Here is a 24363-nt window from a genome sequence, read left to right as displayed (position 1 = left end):
TTCTATCTTTTATTTCAAGGCATAATCTTTCAGATGTGATTCTTTTATGTTAGAGTATCTTATTCCAAAACAATAAGCAGAATGGGATATTGTGTCTTTGTGTCTTACTTAACAAGACTGAACATCTACAGCCAGACTCAAAACTCTGTGAGTCTGTACCTCAGAGGAAAAACAGTAAATGCCAGTATCACAATGCTAACATCCTCAAAATTACAATGCAAACATGATCATTCTTCTATAAACTGTATAATAATAATGGATGTAGTTTCTGGTGCTACAAAATGAAACCTAGTAGAAGTGCCTGAATTTGCCAAAAGATAAGTCACATTGTATGGAAGTCTTTGACAAAAGCCACTAGGTTACTTTTTACTAGATTTATTCACTGGAAAAACATTTTCCTATTGGGTTTAAGTCTCAGTTGCTGTATAGCATACAATTAAACAAAATTCGCTAATTTCTAAAGCCCCTGACTGATGGCAAGATGGTTAATGAAGGCAGAAATGGATCACTCCCTTGCGCAGCGCAAACAACAAATACCTAGTGCTTCAGCTGATTCACCACCTAAAGAAAACAATAACAAGGAAATATTTAGTAGTCAGTACTGTGAAAGCAACCTGTCTTATAGGTTTAGACAGACTGGGGATTTTATGAGCTCGCAGCTTGAGAGTGCCATCTGTTGAGAGAAGCTTTCTTATCCTAACATGGTAACACCAGCTAAAAAGGCAAAATCAAACATCCTGGGCTCACTGGGGTAAGCAGGTGATTGCTGGGTTTGAATCTACTCCAAAGCCAAATGCTCTGTCTCCAAGCATTCATTACATCTCCCACATTAAAAAAACAAACAAACAAAAAACATACAACTGTTACAGACGTTTCCTCTCCCCAAGGAATATAAAACATAAATCTGAATTGGGGTAGAAAATTGGTTTTATTGTTTTAAAAAAGAAAAAGAAAAAGTCAACTGTAATTTGAACCCTCAAAGTTGGCTAGCTTGGTGGGTTCAAAATGGTAATCCAATGGTGTGGTGCTATTGGTTACATCTACACAGAAGGCGATGTAAATTTGGCAGGTCCCAAGATAAACTTTGAGACAAGTATTTGAAGCGACTGCTGATGAGAGAGCACGATACCGGTGACTCACAGATAACCTGCCAGCAAATTAACTGGGTAGCCACAGGCTGGAATGTCCAATAGAGATAACCATCACCTTCAAAGTGATCCATGATGAGCGAATCCCTCATTGTCATCCTTGTGTTGATGCAGCTTTATAGTTCTAGCATCCTAGCATGCAAACATGTCTGCACTGGTAACATATTGATGTTTGCAACATTTGGAATTTTTCTTTTTTATAATATGAACCATTTTAGTTTTCTACTTTAGCATGTTAGCATTTGTGCTAGCAAGTAACAAATACTAAGAAAATATACAGAATGTTATTAGATTTGAATAAAGTAGCGTGCTGTGTCTGTAAATATTATGTATAAAACAATGGCAAAATAAAATTACACTTCCTCCTGGCATCAGAAAATGGAAAAAGGATTAGATTACATAATCTTAGAGATTTTAATGAACTGCTCCAAATTTTACTCTCGCTGGCAGTGTAGCTTTGTGAAAATGTCATATCTTTCATCCCTTAAAACAGATTGAAATGCATCAGTTATCAGGGGTGTCAAACTCCAGGCCTCAAGGGCCGGTGTCCTGCAGGTTTTAGAGCTCACACTGGGTCAACACACCTGAATCAAATGATCAGTTCATTACCAGGCCTCTGGAGAACTTCAAGAGATGTTGAGGAGGTCATTTAGCCATTTGAATCAGCTGTGTTGGATCAAGGACACATTTAAAATCTGCAGGACACCGGCCCTCGAGGCCTGGAGTTTGACACCTGTGAGTTAGATGGACTACCTGTGAAGTTCACACAGTGTAGCTTGTTGGTGGTCAGTATTGACAGGTCAGCTGGTATAATACTTCACTAAAGCCTCAAATACTGTAGTAAATATTCAATTCAATTCAATTTCTTTATTGTCCCACAAGGGGAAATTAGTTTAGCAGCAGGATATAAATAAACAGAACAATACTATAAAATAATAATGACAATAATAGTGATTAAAAAGTCCAAGAACAGTTATTTGCCATTGAGGAGACAAGATGCAGTGGGGATAAAAGAGACCTGGAGTCTTTTAGTCTTCCTCACAGGTACTCTAAAACGGCGGCTGGAAGGCAACAACTCAAACTCAATCTTCAGAGGTTTTCAGCTACCTTATCAAATACATTTAAATGGAAACCAATATTAAATGGAAACTTTCACCACAAGGTTGTAACATTTTACCAAAAACATTAAGTGTAGTTGTCCACCCCAACCAGGATTACATACTTCTATGTACTTTTAAAATTATTTACTTCCTAATAGAAGATTTCTACCTAACCTAATGCTTCTAAACTGCATCATCTCTGGTCTTGTAACTAAAGGCTAAACAGTAACGCGAATTAGGTACAAATTCTGGACTCGATGTGATTCCAGTTCATATTACATGAGAATACAGCCTGACAATGTTTTAACTTTAGCTGACATCTCTGCGATGCGATACATCAGGGTTTAAGCAACCTTTAAAGATTGGGTCATGTCAGGGAAAAACTTGCATTAATCATACTTAAAAAAAGAAAGAAAAAAAAAAGATGGATTCATCTGTGTCAGAGATATTTCAGAGATTGTATTCCTTGTAGAACACCTGTCCTATCACTGGTGCATTGTGTTTGTAGCAGCTAGCTTAATGCAGAAATAAATAGCTACAATGAGATATAGATTTCACTATTTAGTAAAGAGATATGACACCAAAGAGAACATTTCACACATACTGTGTTTCAGGCCGCCTGTGTCATTCACTGATTTAACCTCAGTAATTTTGAAAATGCCCATTGTGATTTGTGAGCATAAAACTGTGCATTCCTACACAAAGTTATTTTTTCAGAGCACAATTGAATGCTTAACTCAAAAGAGCTTTGTCCCCCCCACCGAAATGCAGACATTTCTATTTCTAACATTAAAAATTGTTACATTTTGTTCAGTACCAGGGCTCTGTTATTGTGCATTCAGACACAGTGGGGCACACTTTAACCTGTGCATTTCCTGTTATAAGTCTAAATGTTTGCTGTGAGATGAGGAGTCATTAGGAGCTCTACCATATGACTGCAGCACCGTTCCTTATGAACACGGTTAGATTGATTGTCCTTTGTTTTTTGGTCCTGAAGAAGCTTGGACCAGCTCAGAAGGCTTTAATTACTCATATTATTTAACCTTTAATGAATTCCCTGATTACATACACAACAACAACAACAACAACAACACAAGCATATATACTAAACTAGACTGTTTTGTTTTGGTTTTAATTTTTATCTAAAGAAAATAAAGGATTAAAGGTAAAAGAAAAACTATGAACAACCGAAAGGTTCCTTCTGGCTTGACTGACACCTCCCACTTAAACTAGCAAAAGCTCCGCCTCAGCCTTCTATCTTGTTGAGAACTTGAGGCTATAAAATGAAGGAACTTACTGTAACCAGTTCACAGTCTTTACTTGGAGTTCCGTTTGTGAACTCCTTAACAGAAACTACAGTAAATCTAATGCTTTAATCAGTGAGAACACAATAGCGCTGTCGGCTTTTCCTTTCACTTGGCGACCTGAAAACCGCGAGCTGAACCATGGCAGGAGACGGGTCAGATCAGCGGGCGCTGCAGTATGAACAAACTCTTGTAAGTCTTCGCTTGTCACCACTCTGAACTTTGTTCCCTTGTTCGACAGTGCGTCCACTTCTCTTGGGTTGGCGGAGAAGCCACCGTGTGCCCCTTTTTGCTCGTTAAACTGTTGGAGACAACGATAAAGAGCAACGTGTGAGCCAAGTGTGGCCAAAAGCTGGAATAGAGATGAATGAAGTGTGGGGCAGTATGTACGTGCCGAATTCAACGGTGTGCCTATGTGACTGTGGAAATTTCTTGTGGAGTGTGTATGCGGTAGAAAACACAAGTTTTAAGTATAAATTGTCACATTTTAAACGAAGTTCAACCTCCGGGTGTTCTCACGTGAATGGTCGAGGTTTGCGGTGTCGGGAGCCTGCTGTGTCGGGCTAATGTGTCCTTAATTCCGTAATTGCAAGTCATGTATTCTTGTGAATTAACATGAGCTAATTCCTAAACTGGTGAACACCACACACTGAATTTCTCCGGCTTGCGGCTTCGCTGTAGCTCTGGAAGTAAAGGTGTTTGTCCGAACATCTGGATTTGGCTCTGTCAATAGGTAGCAGCCGATAACACCCACGCAAGAGTTCAGCCAAACTCCACTGTTAAAAAAACAATCTGGCCGTAAGAGTCGTCTGTATTGTCATAATACCATATAAAAGGTTACTTACTTAATTGCAGTTTTAATGTGTAAGTGAGTTTATTAATTCTGCATACAAATTATACCAGTTTGCATCAAACAGTACTGCATCCATTTCCAACCGATGAACGCAACCGTACTATTAGATGCTTTATTAGCTAAATGTAAATTTTGCAATGCATATCTGACTGCCAATAAGTAAATGAATCTTGCTGGACAGCGTTTTGTCAAGATTTAAATTGCTACAATGCAAGCGCCATTTGATGAATAAATTAAATGCCTGTTAGATAGTTTGGGTAAACATGCACATGTCATAGGGATTACTGGTAGTGTCAGGAGCACTGGATGTGTATACAACCACCAGCATCAGACAATGGATCAATTCATCGTTGGTTAGCGGCTTGGGTGCAGCACACAGCAGGTTGTGATGCAACTGGCAGCTGTGCAAGTGTCTCGTGCAGCACCCACATCTGGCTCACCATTGTTATCGTAGGCCATCTTCTTTATCTTGCTTTTTTTTTTTTTTTTTTTATTACACATTACACAAGCAGTTGTCAGAAGTCCTAGAAAGTCTTCATGCAGCTTTGGATGACTGCGTTTAGACCTGATTTAAACAGCAGGGGGCTCCCACACATTTTAATGCCACAGGGCCTCAAATGAATAGAGATCAGGGCCTGTAGGTTCCCACTCCATAAGAGGACTAAGTGAGGGCTTTTAATTGGTAAATTTGAGCACATCCCTCAGAATGGTTACAGGGCAGGCTTTAAGCTGAGAGTCCCCCTCGTGTGTGTGTGTGTGTGTGTGTGTGTGTGTGTGTGTGTGTGTGTGTGTGTGTGTGTGTGTGTGTGTGTGTGTGTGTGTACTTTTCCTGACAAAAACAAAACTTTGGTCAAGCCTAAAGAATTGGCTGTTTGAAGAGACTCGTCTTATAGGCCAACTGGATCCATTCAGCGGCACTGAGGCTTTAAATTAAGAGGAGCCACAACTGTAACACTTGTTTGGGCCTCTGTTTCTTTTTTCTTGAAGTTTCCTTGCACAAACACACAGACACACTCGGCTCTGTCCACCCTGCCTCTGCTAGTGTGTGTGTGTGTGTGTGTGTGTGAGATTACACAACTTGCGACCCGCTGATTCAGCACTGGACGCTCTGTCACCCTGGCAGGGTCTCGTGCCCGTTCCTTCAGCTCTCGGAAAGAAAGAGGGAGGAAGAAAAAACGTGTTCAGACTACTTCCTTTGTTAATCTCGGCTTACTTCACAGCATATAGAAGATTGTTACAGGAACAAAAATTGTGAAATGGAATCAAATAAAAATAGCTCCAGTGTGCGAATAACCTCTTTTATCATAAATGAGTTCTCTCTCTGCCCCCATCCCCTCGCCGTGGGTTGTAGTAACATGGTGTCTTTGTGCAATATTGGCAGTCGTGGTGGTTGTGTGGGTTTTGTTGTGGGCAGTGGATGCTCAAAGAGGCCAGTGTAGTTTGGCTGTTAGGAAGGTTGAAAGGCTGGCTGTACAGAAACACTGGCAGAAAAGCAGCCTCAACATATTGTCGGCTAACATCAGACTAACACGTCAGTTTGTGCGTGTAGCTGATTTTCGGCTGTTTCTTCAAGAACATAAAGTTACATTTGCGCGTGTTTGAATGGTACATGGTGTGAATCTAGTGTATAAAGTTACGTAAGCATACGCACATCTTTTGTTGCACGAATTATCAGCAAATGACACCTTCAGTCAAGAAGTAATATTTTTGACCTTCATAACTGTCAATTGCAAGGTTAACATTAGCAAATCATTTTTGAAATGAGCAAGAGAATAAATAACTGAGCAAATGTTAAAGACTTCTTCTTCCAAGAAGTTGTAACAAAACTGTTTGATAGCAGTTTAAGGGTTAGGCTTTTTTTTTTTTTTTTTTTTTTTTAATTTTTTTTTTTTTTAGCTCAAACGTAAGGTTTTAATAGGTCTTGTACAGTGGTGTGAGTAGCCTATCAGATGTCACAGGCTGATATTTATGACATTTTCCGTGGCGACCGCTATCATAAGCAATAAAGTGAAATCCTGTTTGTCGGCGTTGCTCCAATTTATTTGCAAAACTGTGTGAACACGTAATAATTAACAGAACGATCACACTGGTGCCAAACACACGCGAGCTTCTTGGAGGCGCTAAAACAGTTGGATTACTCGTCACGAGGAATGCTAATAAAGTTACGGAAAGTGTTGTAATATCTCCTGCAGCTATAAAGATTCCAAAAATAACCCTGAACAAAGGACATAATGGAAAGTGTCTCTGTTGCAATCTGGAGTTTAAATTAGAGTTTTAAAGGGAGTTGGTGACAACAAGAGATTCCATCATGTTGCATTATGATAATTGCAAGATGCTAACACGTATGTTATTTATTCATTTAAAAAAAAAAAGAACCCCCTGAGACTTAAATATTTCTAACCTTAACCCTACGCTATCAGATATGTTGTCTATTTACTACTTTTCTGCTTTTCAAGATTGCGAAGTCTTCAAAGAACAATCAGGGGCCAGAAAAAACAGATGAAAAACAGTTCTTCTTCTTCTAAAGAAAAATGTTCCCAATAACACTGCTTTTATCAAAACGTTCCCCTTTTTTTTTAATTTATTTTTTTTAGTCCAAAAAAAGACACTGTCCACATACCAATGAGACGTCTACGCATTGGATCATGTATTTTTACTATTAGATGAAAATAATGAAATCAGCAGAGGCTTGGCTTAGAGGCTATGAAAGCTAAGGGTAGCGCTGGCTAAGAGTCCAGAGATGGATTGACTACAAACTAATATAAAGCAGGAAACTTTCTGTAGAGTGTCAAAGATGTTCATATTGGAGCGTGACCTATTATAAAATGTTTGACGGGTACACTCCTGTACTGATTCTGGTAAAGTCTGACTGGAAGACGCTGCTTCTCACCCTGATATTCTAGTGTTGAAGAAAGTTTTCAGCATCTCTTAATGTGGAATTGGCACCACTGAATGGGCAACTTTCCCCACTAAGTGACTGAGTAAATTGTGTAGTGTATAAAGGTGTGACATTGTTAGACGTTAGAGTCCTAACATTGTGGACAGCCAGCTGATCACCACCTTTGCCCTTTTATCTCACTCACTGGCTTTGATGGCTTGCTATTGCAGTGTGACATGGTATGTGTGGAGGCTTACGACCAGCTATTCCAGAACCCGTATCAGTGTGGTTGTTGGGCGTGCATGTTCAGTAATTCAGATATGAGTGATAGGACAACATGCAAATACAGAGTTAAAGATGGTCACTGATTGCGCTCGTCTATGGTGATGCAGGATGACACAAAGGCAATGCTGGAACCTTATTTCAGTCAGACTGTTTCATTGGAAGGGAAGTTACGGGCAGGCGTATTTTGTGACAGCAGGTCTTCTGATTGGGAATGTGCTTCCATTATTATACTGACCGAAGGCTTTTTTGAAAACGATGAGGAAGTGAAAGTGTCAGCTAAAGAAGTATGGAGACTTCATAATTTGCGAGTCCATATTTCCCTGTGTTAGTGGGGTGGCTCTGTGGGTTGTGTCCATTTGTCTTGCTGTGACACAGAATCATTTGTAACCTTGCGTCTGTCGCCTCACTGTAGTAATTTTTTGTTTGAAGCTTGCTTCCCAGCATTCATAGTGGAAATTTCCCTTCACTGGATCTCTCTCTGCTTCATTATGCCTTGTGGGTGAAGTTTTTTCTTCTTCTTCTTTTTTCTTTTTGCAGACCGGTCAAGAGCTACTTGACCCCCTGCTTTTGACTGTGTGCAGAAAGGGCTGTTTGCATAACCTAAGCTGGCTCTAACTGCAGATAAGCTTCAAAAGCCTCTAACAAGTTTTCTTTCTGTCACAAGAGATCAAGCATTTAGTTTCTTTTCTCTTTCATAAACTGATGTGTCCACCTGTATTTACTCTTTCACAAACAGTTGTGATGGATTTGCCTCTTGGTGTGAGGGCTCTTGAGGATGGTTTCAGAAAAGCAAAATTCTTAAACCTGTTAATGATGAAACCACACATAGTAACGGTGCATTTGGCAATCACTTCACAGGCCGGGACAAATGGAGGCTGGGCCTTTTTAGGTAAAACAAAAGCTGGGATGTGTTTGTGCGACTTACGCTTTGTTCTAAGATACATTGATCACACAGGCCGGGTTGTGTTGATTATTAATCACCCAGAGATGGCGGGAGGGAAAGGTTAAGCTCGATAGGCCATTAGATTAAAAGGATGAGGCAGTTTTTAGTGTTGAGGCGTGTCTCGTGATTAGTGCCACACCTTTTTCTTTCTTACTCCTCTTGAGTCCTTAACAAATATGGATCAGAGAAGAGATCAAAAACGGATCTTAGGCAAATACGGGAGATTCAGCAGAGCTGATTAGAAACTCTCAACGAGGTGATGTCAATTTAAAAAAAGAAAAAAGAATGGATAACAAATATAAAACACAAAGCACATTCACTTGACTGCAAAGAGTGGTATGAAACTGGCTGTAATAAGATGACAGGAACAGTTCTCTAGCCAAAAGCAATTAGGAAACCTTGAATTTTGCTATGGTGCTGCACTACATACCTTTTAACTGTGTTGGCCTGTAATAGTGTCTGTGTGTGTGCAGGCTTGCAGAGGTAGGGTTTATTGGGGTCTTGTTCACAAGAGATGGGAGAAGGCAGCGGGAGATCGACAGACGGATTGCTGTGGATGCGGATGCTGTGCTGTACTGGTCTGTTGTGGTGAAGAGGGAGCTGAGTGTAAAAGCGAAGCTGTCAATTTACCGGTCGATCTACGTCCCTACCCTCACCTATGGTCACAAGCTGTGGGTAGTGACCGAAAGAACGAGATCGCAGATACAAGCGGCAGAAATGAGCTTCCTCCAAAGGGTGGCTGGCCTCTCCCTTAGAGATGGGTTGAGATAGTTCAGCCATCTGGGAGGGGCTCAGAGTAGAGCCGCTGCTCCTCCACATTGAAAGGAGCCAGTTGAGGTGGTTCGAGTACCTGACTAAGGATAAGTATTGTCACCATATAGTGTGTACAGTATAAAAAAAAATGTAAATATTATTTGAAACATTTGGCTTTTGACCTTCAGATCAAGCTGTTGACCCTGAAGGAGAGGTAAAAGGAATAATGCTATATAGAACTATTTAAAACTATATTTCTGACTGCTATTGTTTGTACTGACGACATATGGGCATATAGGGAATGATCTATGGGGATTCTAAATATCACAATGTTGTTTTGTGTCCACGTGAACTCAGTGATCTCACTTTTACATTTCACATTTGTCTTTCTTTCAAGATGACCCCAAGATGTGTTATATCCTCAAAGAAAGTATTGTCAAGAGAGAGAATGAGCTGCCTACTTAGTGAGAAATATACTGTAGTGTAATATTATATAATAAGCTCAAGTTATTCATGTCCAAATCAATACCTATTATCCATGACCAACTCCTACAACATGTTCGTGTAATCAAAGTAAACCTCTGTTATGCTACCTGCATCTAATTTTTACTGAGCTGTCTTGGTAGAGGTTTGCTCTGCTGGAGCGCTTGTTGTTAAAAATTATGTTTTAAAACCTGTGCAGGTAAAAAAGAGAGGAATTCATCATGTTTAAATTAACTGTACAATTTTGTCAGTCACTGCGTCAGACTGGTGACCTGTCCAGGGTGTATCCCGCATCTCGCCCTAAGACAGCTGGGCTACAGCCCCCCGCAACCCTGAAATGGATAATAGGAAAAGAATGGATGGATGGATTTTGTCAGTCACTTGGTGTAACCTGATAATGCACTTAATGGCGATAAAGTGGTAATAAAGGACAGTGGGAGTGCACAGCCGGAAGAAAGATGACAATCATGATGTGGAGCACAACAGATCGGTGTGTGTGATGCTGTGCTTTAGACTGCGCAGTGCAAGTTGTGGCAAAAAAATCTACTGTTCAACAGTAGTAGAAATATTTAGTTTAGCTTCTTGATGCATTCTCAATCATCCAGGAAAGTAAATCTCCAAAACTTGATTCTGTTCATCTGGACATAGCGTTTTGTGGGAGAAACGTTTCGTCGCTCATCCAAGTGACTTCTTCAGTCTCAGCTGACTGCAGGTTTCCTCATTCTTATAAACATACATTTGCATAATGACTGAAACCAGCCCACTGAAGGAATTCACTTCTTTAGTACTTTAATGTACTATTTTGGTGTTGGATATTGGTTTACACATGTGCCCAACAAGTGAAAGATCCCTGACTTTTAGACTGGGACAAGGGAAATCTTTTTGGGAGGTTGTCTCAGAAAGGGCATCCACTATAAAAGTCTGCCAAATCATTTACTTGGAGTTGTGATTGAAATGCAGCTGTAACTGGTTTGAAGGCTGGTTGTTTTCAAGTTGAACTGATATTGTCTATTCATTTTTTTTTTTAAACTGTTGTAATATTGATCATTTTAGGAATTGTAGCAGATGGCTAAATGTTTCCTTACTTTGACTGTTAAATTCTGTCTGAAAACGCTGTCAGTCACAAAAGCAGAATGATGGGCCTTGCTCACAAAATATCCAAGTCAACTGGAACGCAACAAAAGTAAATGGGGTACATACATATAGTAGATTGTGGTAAAGGGTAATTAAACTACTTCTTTATCTTAAAAGAAGGAAGAAATAAAATGTGATGATGTCACAGTAAAAACTAATTTTTACTTTCTTGACCTATAACTAGGGCTGGGCCATATCATACCGTTCACAGTGATACCGGTATAATGTTGGGCAACAATAAGAAAATGAAATATCGCGATAGAATATGGGTAAAACGCGCATGCGCAGTGCCTTTTTGTTTTCATAAGCAATGGCGGAGAATGACAAGGGCGAAAGGGGATCGTTGAATGAAATGGATGAACCAGAATTGGTTTGTAAAAAATGCTGCAACTTCAGTGGTGTGGAACTAGTTTAGCTTTTGTCCATCAGATACTCAACAAAGCACTATTTTTGGTAGAGCATGCTAGCGGGGCCGTTGTTATTACAGTGTTTGTTTGTTTTTTGGAAAATACGGCACACTTAAAATCAATCCTTTAATTTTTCTGAAAATCGACAGTGCCCCTTATAATCCCGTGTGCCTTATGTTTGAATTCTGGTTGTGTTTACTGACCTCGAAATGATTTTATGTCGTACACGGAGCACATTGTCAGAGCATTACGGCTATCGTAGGCAGGAGCCTCGCGGAGTGATACTGTGCTTCAACGTGTGTGTGTGTGTGTGTGTGTGTGTGTGTGTGTGTGTGTGTGTGTGTGTGTGTGTGTGTGTGAGAGACCTCTTTTTAAGTTTTGTGGATATTATGCATGGTTATGCTGAGGATATGTCGGCCAATTTCCACTGGAAATACCTTTTGGTTAAACTGTCAGCAAGTAATTTGCACTGTTACATTTTTATATAACTTTAATGCACATAAAAAACAGCTGCTTGTTTAAGTGAAAATACATAGATGTTTGTTTTTTTTGCACTAATAAAGTTGTGGAGTTGTAAAGTATTTTGTCTAGTGTCAATTATATTGTCAGTTATATCGTTATCGCAAATTTTCAAATGTATATCGTGATAAATACTTGTGGTCATATCGCCCTGCTCTACCTATAACATCAGATTGCATCCAAAGAACCAGTGTTTACTGTTTACACCCATATCAGCACTTATGCTTTTCAAGGGGAAAAAAATGTAAGCATTTCTGTTTATATGAGTGTCTCCACAGATATCTGTTTCACACGTTCTCAGTTTGTGAAGACTTCCTAATCAAAGTAGAAAGGAATGCATGTGATAAGTTCACATCATAACTACCCATCTCTAGATTAACTCCTTCAGTCTGAACTTATGTTTGAATTCTGGTAATTTTTACCCTTTAAACCTTTAGTGTCTCATCACTTTGCTAAATTAATCTAACATAGTCCAGTGTATAAGATGTCATATGAGAAACGTTTTACTGTGTTTTTCAGGAAACACTTTTTTTGCTTTACCTTAAACATCTGCAGACTCTTTGTTTTTAAAAAAAGAAAAAAAAAAGAAAATGGTAATGGGTCAGTGTGTCTGTGAAGGATCTCAGTCATCCCGGTAATGGGTCAGTGAAATTGAAATAAAAATAGGACAGCGACTTCTTGTGAGTAGGAAAAATTGGTGGTTGTCTGGTTATTGCATTTAAAAGTAGTTGTGGTGACCAGCTGGTTGCCCTGTGCAAAAACCTCAACCTCTGGGCAATCACTTTTAACCACAAGGTGGTCTTTTGAGAGATCTGTCGTCAAACAATAGCGGTCCAACTCAGATGAGTCAGATTGGCCTAAGGTTGCAAATAATTGCTGTCTAATTTATAAATGCAGAAAGATTGACTGCAATGTGTTGGCAATCTGCACTGATGAGTGCAATTCATCTACATGCCTTTTGCAACTGGGGGACTTGATCCAGTTGGTTTCCAGCTGGCTCTGTTCTGGATAGTGTGTTTGCCAAGTACCTATATCATTTTGAATTTCTTTTTCAAATTTGTGAGGTTCTGGCTAGACTCTGATTTGTGATTTTCACTAGTTTAGCAGTTATCACCAATGACTGCAGACTGACAGTCCAACTTATTGCTATTTTATTTCCTTCTTGATCCACTGAAATCACTTTGAACTGACTGCGAGTGGTTGCAGACCTTGTCCCCATCTAAAAAACAACAATTTCAAAGGAGATAAGATAACAAGTTCATCTCACACAGCTGCAATAATTTTGATTGTGCTGCAGTGTCCAAGCACTGTTTTCCCTAGACAGTCTGTAGCATTATGTTAACTTCAGAGAGGCACGCTCCAGTGCATTCACTTGTTTAAGCATGAGGTACTTGGAGGTTAAGTCACAAAAAATTTAATTTTTAAGTACATACAACTATAAACTTAAAAAAAAATAAAAATAAAAAAAATCAGAAAACCCAGCAATAGATCTTACGGATTATTAGTAAGGAAAGAACTGTTTCATGTGGCCCATCCACTACACAGGTGATAGGTGAACAACAACCCTACATTTAAACAATCACTACAGGAGTCTGTTATGCTGGCTAAACCTTTGTGTCCTCGAAACATTATCTCACATGTTCAGGAACTGAAGTCAAAACACAACAGGAAAAAATGATGACAACACTGGTAAATTAAGGATTTCAAGTTAAACATTACCAGTCCCATGAGTCTTCTGTTTGCTTTTGCAATAGTGTTTCTCATAGGAAAACCAATATAAATGATTAAATCAAATGTCGTGCACAACTTGCATTGCACAAGTTGTTTTCCTTTAAAGTGTAATTGAGGTTGAACCTCAATGACCTTATTTACCTCTAACAATGGTGAAACATTGTTAGATGTAAATAACTGTGTAATCTGTTTATTTATAAAATGCAATGTTAGTTTAAAACTAAAACAAAAATCTAGAAGATGAGAATTAATTGTAACATTCCACAACCATGTTTAATACAAAAAATAAAATAAGAAATTGTAGTTGGGTGTTTTTTGTTTTTTTTGTCAAGCAATTTATAATGGTAAAAATAGTAAATGGCCTGTATTTGTATAGCGCTTTACTAGTCCCTAAGGACCCCAAAGCGCTTTACACATCCAGTCATCCACCCATTCACACACACATTCACACACTGGTGATGGCAAGATAATGGGTATGTAATGGGTATTTATCAACTCTAAGGAAATTACTAGTTATCTAAGGGGCAAATATCAAAGTGCATTGTGATTTATTATTGGTTAGATAGTTTATATGCTGGAAATGTTATTGATTTATTTGGGACTCCAGCCTAACCCCTACACAACTGTTAACTGTGCACCTTTGAGTGAGTTCTAGAAATTTTTCTCTGAGCTATCCAGGAATCACCATGAACTAGGCGGACATGGTCTGAATTTGGTGGGTTCAAGCAAATGGGGAGTCTGACTTTGGTATCGGATCATGGCACTCAGTCACCTCAAAGTGACCTAGCTGGATTTTTTTTTTTTTTTTTTTTTTTTTAAGCGTTGACACATCAACGGATGTTCAGTCCACTATCAGTACTATGTGTGACTGTTTGTTTGTTTTCTGGGAGATTTTCCATGCCTGGAGCTGCTTTTACTTCAAACACCTTTTTGATAAAGGAATTCTTGTTGATGTATCAACTCTGTGTAATGAAAAAGATCCCAGACTTCTTCACCTTGTTTGGCCTAACTACCCCAGTGCCTAGTGTTAGATTTTTGGCTTTTGAAAGTGCTTCATCTAAATGCTGCACCTAAACTCATTATCAGTCTTTCAGTTAGGGTTATTTATAGTCATCAGTGTTGACTTGGAACACACAAAGTTTTAAATGGTCAAAATAGTATTTGTTCTTTTTGGTGTTTTTGGTTTTTTTGAAGCCCTTTACCTTCTTTGAATGACAACCCAGTGACAGGGCGCCACAAGCCAGTATACTCCCGGTGCTGATCCAAAGCCCAGACAAATGGTGAGGATTGCGTCAGGAAGAGCATCTGACATAAAATCTATCCAAATTAAACATGCGGGTCATAAAGAGTAAGCTGGAAAGGATATGCAGCAGTTGGTGGTACTGGGGGCAAAAAAGACAGGAAGCCAAACTGGAGGTAGCAGAAGTGAAGATAATATTTTCATTTGGTGTGACCAGAATTGGCAGGATTAGAAATAAGTACATCAGAGGGACAGTTCAAGGTTGAGATGGTTTGGGACATGTTTAACAATCTTTGTCCAGGCCGGAGGAAAAGAGGAACTGTATTGATGAGTCCGGGAGTATTGTTGAATATTGATCCTCAAGAATTTCATATGGGTTCATCTCACACAGCTGGGTTTTTGTTTTTTGTTTTGTTTTTTTTAAGTTCTGCTTTCCATTTACAGCTTTAGTTCTTAAAGTGTTCAATTTATATAAATTTTAGAGTTTTAAAGAAAGAGAAATGTAGAAATTATACTTATTCCTGTAAAAAGTATTCCCAGTGGAACTGGTAAAGTAACGGGTTGTAGCATTACCGCTAAACACAGAGTACATCTGAAGCTCATGGGACTGTCAGTAGTCTTGTAGGTAGGGCTGTTCGATATAACGATATATATCGGATGACGATATAAAAACGTCTATAGTTTCATTTTACGCTATCGTTTGTTTCGTGGTGCATGAAAATGCATCGGTTAAAACACTCGACTCCAGCTACATGACGCACAGCTGGAAACACTTCCCACAAGACGAGCTGCCCAAGATTCACAGAATTTACAGAAAATGTTACATTTTTGTGATTTGTATCGTTATCGGGACAATAGAATTCTTATATCGGGATATGAGATTTTGGTCATATCGCACAGCCCTACTTGTAGGTATTTGCTAATATATGTGACAAAGGAGGAAAAGCCAGGGGATCATCAAAGTTGGTGCCATTCATGATCTGTGCACAATGAAGTTAGGCATCTACTGAAGGAGCTGAAAGAGATGGAAAGCACAGAAAAGAAGGCCCGTAAGATCATGTTGTTGTTGTTTGTTATTTTCTTTCTTTCTTTTCCTACTTGTCTTGTGCCTGACAACAGCCTTAAGAAGTTCTAAATCACAGCCTCTTTGAATCTATTGCTGATCTGTTTGCGTTTTTTCTGTAGCCTGTGGCATCTTTCAAAAGCTGCCCAATCAGAACAGAGCGGGTTTAGAAGTGGGGCCTTGAAAAGCTAAAACAACCCATTCAAGACAGAGGCTAACCTGAGGGCTTTCACAAAGGACCATTTTAAGATAAATAAGGGCTTTATTAAATTGTAAATCATGCATCAGCAGAGCCTGGACATGACAGTGTTTCTGAAGGTTTGCTTTAAGGAATTTACTGTTCAACATGAATCAAACCAAGCTCAGCTGCTTTATGGTTAGTATTGATTCTAAAAAAGTTTCCGTCTCCTATGTTTCTGATAAGCCTATCCTATTTCTAATGTGCTTCTAATAGCCCTGCGTTTTAGTGCACTTTAAAATAAACCAACTGCAAGGTAACTGTGTGAATGCCACACACACAAACACAACACTCCTGTGTGTTTGTTGCTTGTGAAATCTGCATACTGTACAAGATCAGTTCATAAGCCTAGAATTGCAGTAACTCTTCCCCCTCAGCTGCCTGATGTCTAATTGCTGTTAGATCGAGTGTAATTAAACAGACGCTTGGCGGTGTTTAGCCCCCAATGAAGTTGATCAACGCTGCTCTTGGCAGCAGAGACACAGCGGTCCCTGTGCTGACAGATTGGAAGGGACGATGGAAGGTGCTTTGTTGCACCAAATGTTGGTTATCAGCAGGCTATACAGAACTCTTAGCACACACACCGTCTCACTAATAGGCACTTGGCCTTTTGCTCACATGCAGCTCTTTAGACAACGGCATGCAGGGAGGTGTGACGTGGACACATTAACACATCGGCACTCGTGCACAGCCCACCTGTTTATTTGTACCATCCATGACTCTTTATACCTCGTGCTGTTCATCCCGTTGCTGTGCAGAGGCAAACTGTTGCTAACAGGGTGCAGCTCTGCGTATCCAATCAGAACACAGTAGATTTAATTTTATGCAAATGAGCCACTTTGCTGTCCTGTCTCAAGTGTTTGAGGGCCTGGGTTTGTTCTCACTTTCCGCATGGCTGTCCCCGTCTTTATTTTCTTTCTCTTTGTCCCCCTACCATTCCCGGTCGCAGACGCTCTTGTCTCATGTTTCTCTATCTGTTCCTGGATTGTTTGGGACTGAGCGTAACTTGCCTGTTCTTGTTGATAATATGGTGCTGATGTGAGGGTTTCTTTCAAAGTTTTACTGTGTGCCGGCTGTTCGACCTTTGAACATTGGATACTAAAGTGTTGTGTGTTTTTTTTTTTTTTTTTTTTTTTTTTTTTTTTTTTTTTAATTATATATATTGACCAAACCCTTTCCTTCAAACAAATCCTTGCTACTGCACTGTGTCTCTGAACAAATGATGTAGCTAACAGTATCCCTGTGAAGAGTCAACTTCTGCTTTGGCACAGATTTTCCTCTGTACACTTCCTCAGTACATTTTAAATCAAACAAACAAGATAAGATTGAATTGCAGACTTTCACTTTTAATTTTGCATTTAGGAGTAAAAAAAAAAGTACATTAACTGTGGAGGCGTTGATAAGGATTGTTATCTAGATCATTTAAACTGCTGTTAGTTTCTCCAGTGAAGTTGAGCTTCTTGAAATGTCAGGAGTGTGGAAGACTGTGTTCAAACAGTTTTGTTTGTTTTTTTTTATCAAATGAAGAATTTTTTTTTTTTTTTTTTGTCTCACACGGTGCCAGATTGTTTAACATCAGTGTTGCAATCAGCCCAGAACGTCACTAATTATTATTTATAATGTTAAGAGTTAATCGACTTTATGTATTATGTTTGTTTTTGTATTTCATCACTACTTTGTGTGTCCAGCATATTTTTCCGGCATTTTGCTTTCCTAGAAATATTTCCTAGAAATGTTTCCTAGAAATGTTTCCTAAAGTAAAATTAGTTGATTTATTAATTAGTGGACACACGGAAATGAGTTTGTGCTTATCCATAGTCACATTGTATTTTGTTTTTGAAGTGCACTCACTGTGTTTTTAAATTGAAAAAATTGTCCTTGAGTTGTTAAATCTTTTCATCTCTGCCTGTTGATTGCCTTTTAGTGTTATGTGTTGTTGGCAAGCCCTTTTTAATATCGGTTTTGATAAGTAACTTTATTACTTTATTCTTATTTTTATTATTGATTAATCATTTACAAGATGGACTTTTACTAAACAGCCAACATCCAAAGGACGTTGGCTATGAATGTCCTTCAAGAAGCCTTGAGAACTATTCCTAAAAACTACTTGGAGAGTGATAATTGTATAAACTGTATTTTTTGCTTTGTACACTGTATTTCTGTGTTCGTTTGTATGTCTCAGTAAATCACTGGACAAGTTTCTCATTTTCCTTGCAAAGTGTAAAGAAATGAGGGGTTGCTCAACACTTTATTACATGCATGGAGAACAGGCTCTTCTTTGTGCACAAATTGAAGAGAAAATTTAATTTATTTATTTATTTAATTTAGCGATAATGTTTCTGGCTTTTAATTTGGATTTTTTTTTTTCGTTTGATAGCTTTACACAGTGTAATGAGTTTTTAATTAGTTTTTTAACTAGACATGGCACATTATATGCTGATTGGCTGATGATTTAAAACAAATTAAATCTGCAATAATGGAATACAAACATGTTAAAGAGGACAAGGCCAGTAGGTTATAATTTATATATATTTTTCATGTCTTACAGTTTGTTGCCCTTTGTCTGCAACTATCAGTATTTGTTTTTTGTTTTGTTGTATTTATGTATTTTATTTTTAAATTACAAAACAAACAGAAACAGGCGAATAAAATAATCCAACAGCCACCACAATAAAAGCTTGGCAACAGATGTACAACAGATCATTATAACATCACATATTAGAACATTATAACAATGCATCAACCAGATGCAACAATTGCATCTGGTATAGGAAATGTGTGTTAATGATGGAAAATTCCATAAAGTAAATGAAGAGTGTCATCATCACTATAATAGTAATGACAATAAAAACCATTATGAGCTGGGATAAATGCAAGTAGGAGGTTTATTCTGATGTCTAAATTTGAAAGTGTTAAATTCCTGTAAGATTTTGTTGTTATTTTATTTTCTTAAAATTTTGCTATTGTTTCCTTTTTTCACTCATGATGTGCATGTTATTTGTTCAAGTCAGTTTTAGTAACACCAACAACAGTTGCTCAATGCGCTTTATATTATAAAGTAAAGACCCTACAATAATACAGAGAAAACCCCAACAATCATTTGAACACCCCATGACACACACTTAGTGACAGTGGGGAGGAAAAAACCCCATGAAGAAACAAGAAACAAGGCTCAGGGAGTGGTGGTCATCTGCCATGGCCGGTTGGGGTGGGTGTCCTCCTCCATAGTTTACTCCCCTGTCGCTCTATCGTCTATCGTGGTAAATAGCTGCCCCTCCCTGAGCCTGATTCTTCTGGAGGTTTCTTCTTGTTAACGGAGTTTTTCCTCCCTACTTGTCACCAAGTGCTTGCTCATAGGGGCGCACCTGATAGTTTGATTAGAACAAGAACCCAATCTATACCATACAATTCTAACACCTTGAGGCGACTGTTGTTGGTGATGGTGGTGGTGCAGTAGCTTCTGCTGGCTTTAGAGTAAAGGCTGACTAATATCCTATTTAAATATTGTGAAAGATGGACATTTTGTAAGAGTTTTCGTGTGGCAGCCCTTTTGGTATATTTCATGCTGTTCACACACTTGTCAGACTTCACAGGTTTAAAGTATATTGATGCAGTCTCTCAGATGTGCTCCCCTCAAAGAACAGGCATTATGCAAGCACAGTCCTCTTTGCTGATTAGTCAAAGAACATTAGATGTCAAATTCAGGGCTAAGTAAATAAAACATGTCACTGCTTTCTTCAATTTGTCATTCTTTAGCACCCCTGTAGTCATTTGAACATCCACAGTACATAACTATAATTTAGCTTTGCTGTAGCAAAGGCAAGACTGGGCGCTACAATCGTGTGTGTGTGTGTGTGTGTGTGTGTGTGTGTGTGTGTGTGTGTGTGTGTGTGGGAATGGATGGATTGTGTAATGTGATGTGACACTGGAGAGAAAAAGGAAAGATTAAGTCTGAGAAGTCACTGCTATTAAAATAAACCCTCTAGCACACATCAGCAGAAGTAAACCCACATGCAGACAGACAAACTTCTGACTTGTTATTATTTTACCTGCGTTTATGTCACTGAGACCCAGCTGTGTGCGTCTCACTGTTAGACACAGTTCTTTGGATATAGCAGTAAGCTGTAAAACGGATGCCACTGACTTTTTCTGGCATGTTTTAACAGAAGAGCTGTGAGTGGCCCTGTTTAATTTAGCATCACATTACAATGGGGCGTAACTCTGCTGGTCTTTAACTTTCTACCTTTTTGTGGTGTGCGACTCGCTTCGGCACCTACTTACAGAGCTTCTGGATGTGGCAGCGACTTCTATGCTCTCTACTTTTAGTTCTCGGTGTTATTTTTTTTTTTCCCTCCTTCCTTTCTAACAAATTTGTGCATTTTCTGTCTTGTTGTTGTTTTTCTGTTTCTGCAAACAAATTCCACAGCATTCTTTACCCCTGGGAGAATGACTGTGTGCCTTTGAACGCCCCTCTGTACTCTCACCACAACATACGATTAGTCTTCTCACTAACACACACACACACACACACACACACACAAACAGAGTGGATACTATGGGCACACTACAGAAAACATGCAGGAACATATAGGCATGAAAGATGCACATTAAACACACTTTGTTTGAAGGTCTGCCCACTAGATCTAAGTTGCAGTTAGAGTGTGTGACTTGATTGTTAACTGGTTAATTCTGCAGCTAATCTACCTCTCGCCCATCAATCACCTCCCTTCTCTCTCTATTTCTCTAGTTTCTTGCCTGTTTTTCTCCAAAGTGATTTCTTTTTCCTAATCTGCTTTCACCTTTAACCTCTCCAGTCCACCATGAAACACTGCACAATTGTTCTATGGGTTGTAAATTTGGATCATTAGATTAGCATTTAGTATGACCTTTTTTTTTTTAATTTATTTTTTTATTACTGATCAAAGTTTTAGGGAAAGCACTATCTACATTTGTCATCCACTTAGTTGCCATAGTTTGTGATTAAGCCACAAAGTCATCTAAAAAAATACTTGTTGGCATGTCAGGCGTGAAATGACCATTAATCTATCATCTGAAAATTTTTAACATCCCTGCTCAGAGGACATTTGTATGCCAGGTACCCTTCCTGCTTCAACCCTTAGCTTGTTGGGAAGATGTGTAAACTGCCACACTGTGGCATCACCATCTGAAACTACTGACCTTAATAATAAATGAAATTTAAGCTGACATGATGCACTTTGATGGAGACTATCATTCTAACAAAATCAGGGCTGGACTGGGACAAAATGTCGGCCCGGGCATTTTGACTAGGGACCGGCCCACCAGGAATTATAGGAAAAACCATAAATCCTTTTGAATGAAAACAAATGCTGTTGTGACAGTGATGTACACTGTCTTGTTGGTATATATGTATCAGTATCTAGAAAGTGTGGGAAAATACTGACATCATATACAGTACTTAGCTACTTCTGAAGAAATTATGATGGGACCCTAAAAAAAATTACTATGTACAATAATGGATTTCTATACATTTTACATCAGATGAAAACGTTTGTAAGATTCAGATAATTATTTGTTAAAAGCGAGACATTTTAAATGAGGAAAAAAGAAAAGTATTTCTTTGTGCCCCCCTTTCCCTGTTAATCCCCTACCTGGCCCCCTGGCAAAACTTTGCTAGACCCGCCCCTGCACAGTTACCAGCTGTCAGCTACTAAGAAAAGGATCCTGGTGTTATTTGTCTCTCAGAAACGGTTCATAACTTCCCTTCAACTCATTCATGTCACCTAAAAGGTAAACCTGTTTCTCCATCATCTGTTCAGCTCTGATGATTCAGTAAGGACATCTCCTGATTTCATCTTCATGTTTCCCTCTCACCAGATAACCAAACCAATATCATGACCACCAGCTTTTACAGCCATGGCTCCAACAAACATCAGCTGATCCTAGAAATTAATATTAAATAAATTCTAACAGCAGCTGATCAAGCTTAAACGTGCTGCTGTTTAGCGCGTCATCCGCCGGTTTCCCCGTTCTGGCGCAAAGTGGGCGATAAACAAGAGAGAAAAGCCGATCAGCTGATCATTGATCAGTTTCATGATTGAAGTAGAAACAGGAGAGGGAGGGGGAGAATGAAAGAAGAGTCAGCTGTCCAGCAAAGACACAGAATAACTCCAGCTTTGTCTTTTTTATTGTAGCTGAAGTCAGGGACAAACTGTGTTCCTTTTCACCTCAATACCAAACGCGCAATATTTTCTCTGAATACCAGACGATTCCGTTTTTTATGGGACGGTTGGAAACTCTAATAACTAACCTTATAAATAAAATAAGATAAAACAAGTTTAACATCATAGCACCCGCCCAACTGTATAGAAACTCTGTCATGCTAGCTAGTACGCAGTACGAGTTATTGTAACTGACTGTAAAAAGTCAGCATAAGGAAAATAAACTCCACCTAAACTTGATTTATATCTGACCCAGATAGACTGCAGGTCATAACTTCTTACCTGGGGCCCGTTCTTCGTACCTCGCTAAGTAGGTTAGCTGGATTTGATTGTTGACGATTTTGCCTGATCTTGGATCGTTCGGTTCCCCGAAGCTCATCCGGGACTTGCTGTCATAGCAACAGAGCCGTAAGCGTAAACCTGCTCGGGAGCAGGTTTACTTTATGTAAACAGGATTAGATCGCGGCCACGCAGGTATGTCCGCTTCATTTATACGAAAGCAACAGCGATATTCCACCACTGTTTCACCATAAATAAATATTATCAATGTAACTGAAGATAATGCAGCACTGATCCATTTATTGATTTCACACAGATACATACAGGTCATTTCCTAAAAAAGGGAAATGTACTATTAACATTCTATTACATGTATGTGATTATTACAGATGTAATTCATATTTCAGAGTAGTAATTGCAAATTACTTTGTGTAATCAAGATGAGAGACCACGGCTATAAAAGCGAAGGTGGATTTGGGAAGCCTGTCGCAGCCATGTCCTGTCCGTATACGCGGAAGGTGCAAGATTGATAAGGAGAGTTTTCAGAATTCAGCGTATATTGCGGGACAGACAGGATCCTTTAGCTCAGCGCGACAGTGTGCTCATAGAGAGATATCGATTTTCCCGTGAGGGTATTATTTACTTAACCAACTTGTTGACGAGGGGGTGCAGGACCACCACCTGTCTTTTTTTTGCTCTGCCCTTTTCTTGGTTGCTGTTATAAACAAACAGATTATTCCAGGGTCTCTTTCCAAGAGACGAAAAGCAATATAAGTCATAAATCATAAATCTTACCATTCTGTAGAATATTCTTATGTTTCACTTTTACCTGTTCCCATGTTCTAGTGGGTCCTGTTGTGGCTCTAATGTGAAAGGGGATATAATATAACATATTATAATATAATGTAATATAATATAGTGTAATATAATAAATCTACCCTACCGCCTACTGGTGTTGGCCAGAGGGGCCGATGGCGCGATATGGCAGCCTGGCTTCTGTCAGTCTGCCCCAGGGCAGCTGTGGCTACAACTGTAGCTGCCTCCACCAGTGTGTGAATGTGAGAGTGACTGAATAGTGGCATTGTAAAGCGCTTTGGGTGCCTTGAAAAGCGCTATATCAATCCACTCCATTATTATTGTTATTATTAAATCACTTACGAGTTTAATTTGTCAGCAACTTTCTGCCAGCCCTCGCTCCTTGCTTTTGCAGCCTTTGCAGTGTTCCCTTGCGTTCTGATTAAACTCTGAAACTCCTGAAATCCCTCACTCAAGAGTTCTTGCTCTGCTGCCGAAAAATACCAAGCCGAGCGCGCTCCGTCGACATTTTCGCCGACCAATCAGAGGGTTGCCGATCAATGTTTCTACTATCGATGCGTAGCCCCTTTTACGACACCCAGTGATGTCACATTACTGCGTCCAGCTGTACTAATCGTCAACAGCAGGTGTGTTCGGGGAACCAGATTAGTGAGCTCACGGTTAGCGCGATGGTTTGGTCTTGGATGTGTCATTTGATCTTGGATGTGAGCGACGTACGAAGAACGGGCCCCTGAAGTTCAGTTCACCGCCTCGGGTCTCTGCTCCTCCTGCCTTTCCGTCATCGACCTGCCAGCGTGTTGCATCTGCTGGCCTCCACCACTTGCTAATGTTACTGAATCTGTGGGAGCTCCGCAATCGCCACCACCAAACAATTGAGTTATTTTTACACGTCTCCCAGCATCTGGCCATTCCACCACCTTTCAGTGTTTTTACCGTTATGGGAAAAAAAAGGGGGGGGGGGGGGGGGAAACCAAACAAAACCCATTGGC

General features: G+C 39.3%; 1 protein-coding gene across 2 annotated transcripts in view; it reads left to right on the top strand.

The window, feature by feature from the left end:
• Positions 1–369: 369 nt before the first annotated feature.
• Positions 370–24363, top strand: part of LOC113036314 (chloride channel protein 2) — a 184075-nt gene continuing 160081 nt past the window's right edge. The window contains exon 1 of one of the 2 annotated variants that reach the window (XM_026192578.2): positions 370–3744. In XM_026192578.2, the coding sequence (XP_026048363.1) occupies positions 3694–3744 (51 nt within the window). In that variant the 5' untranslated portion in view covers positions 370–3693. The remainder of the gene's footprint in view (positions 3745–24363) is intronic. The other variant, XM_080288596.1, reaches the window with a different exon arrangement.

The sequence above is a fragment of the Astatotilapia calliptera genome, chromosome 14 (genome assembly GCF_964374335.1).
Source record: "Astatotilapia calliptera chromosome 14, fAstCal68.1, whole genome shotgun sequence".
NCBI classification, from domain to species: Eukaryota; Metazoa; Chordata; class Actinopteri; order Cichliformes; family Cichlidae; genus Astatotilapia; species Astatotilapia calliptera.
The sequence above is the reverse complement of the archived record's forward strand: the minus strand, read 5'-3'. Positions and strand labels throughout refer to the sequence as shown.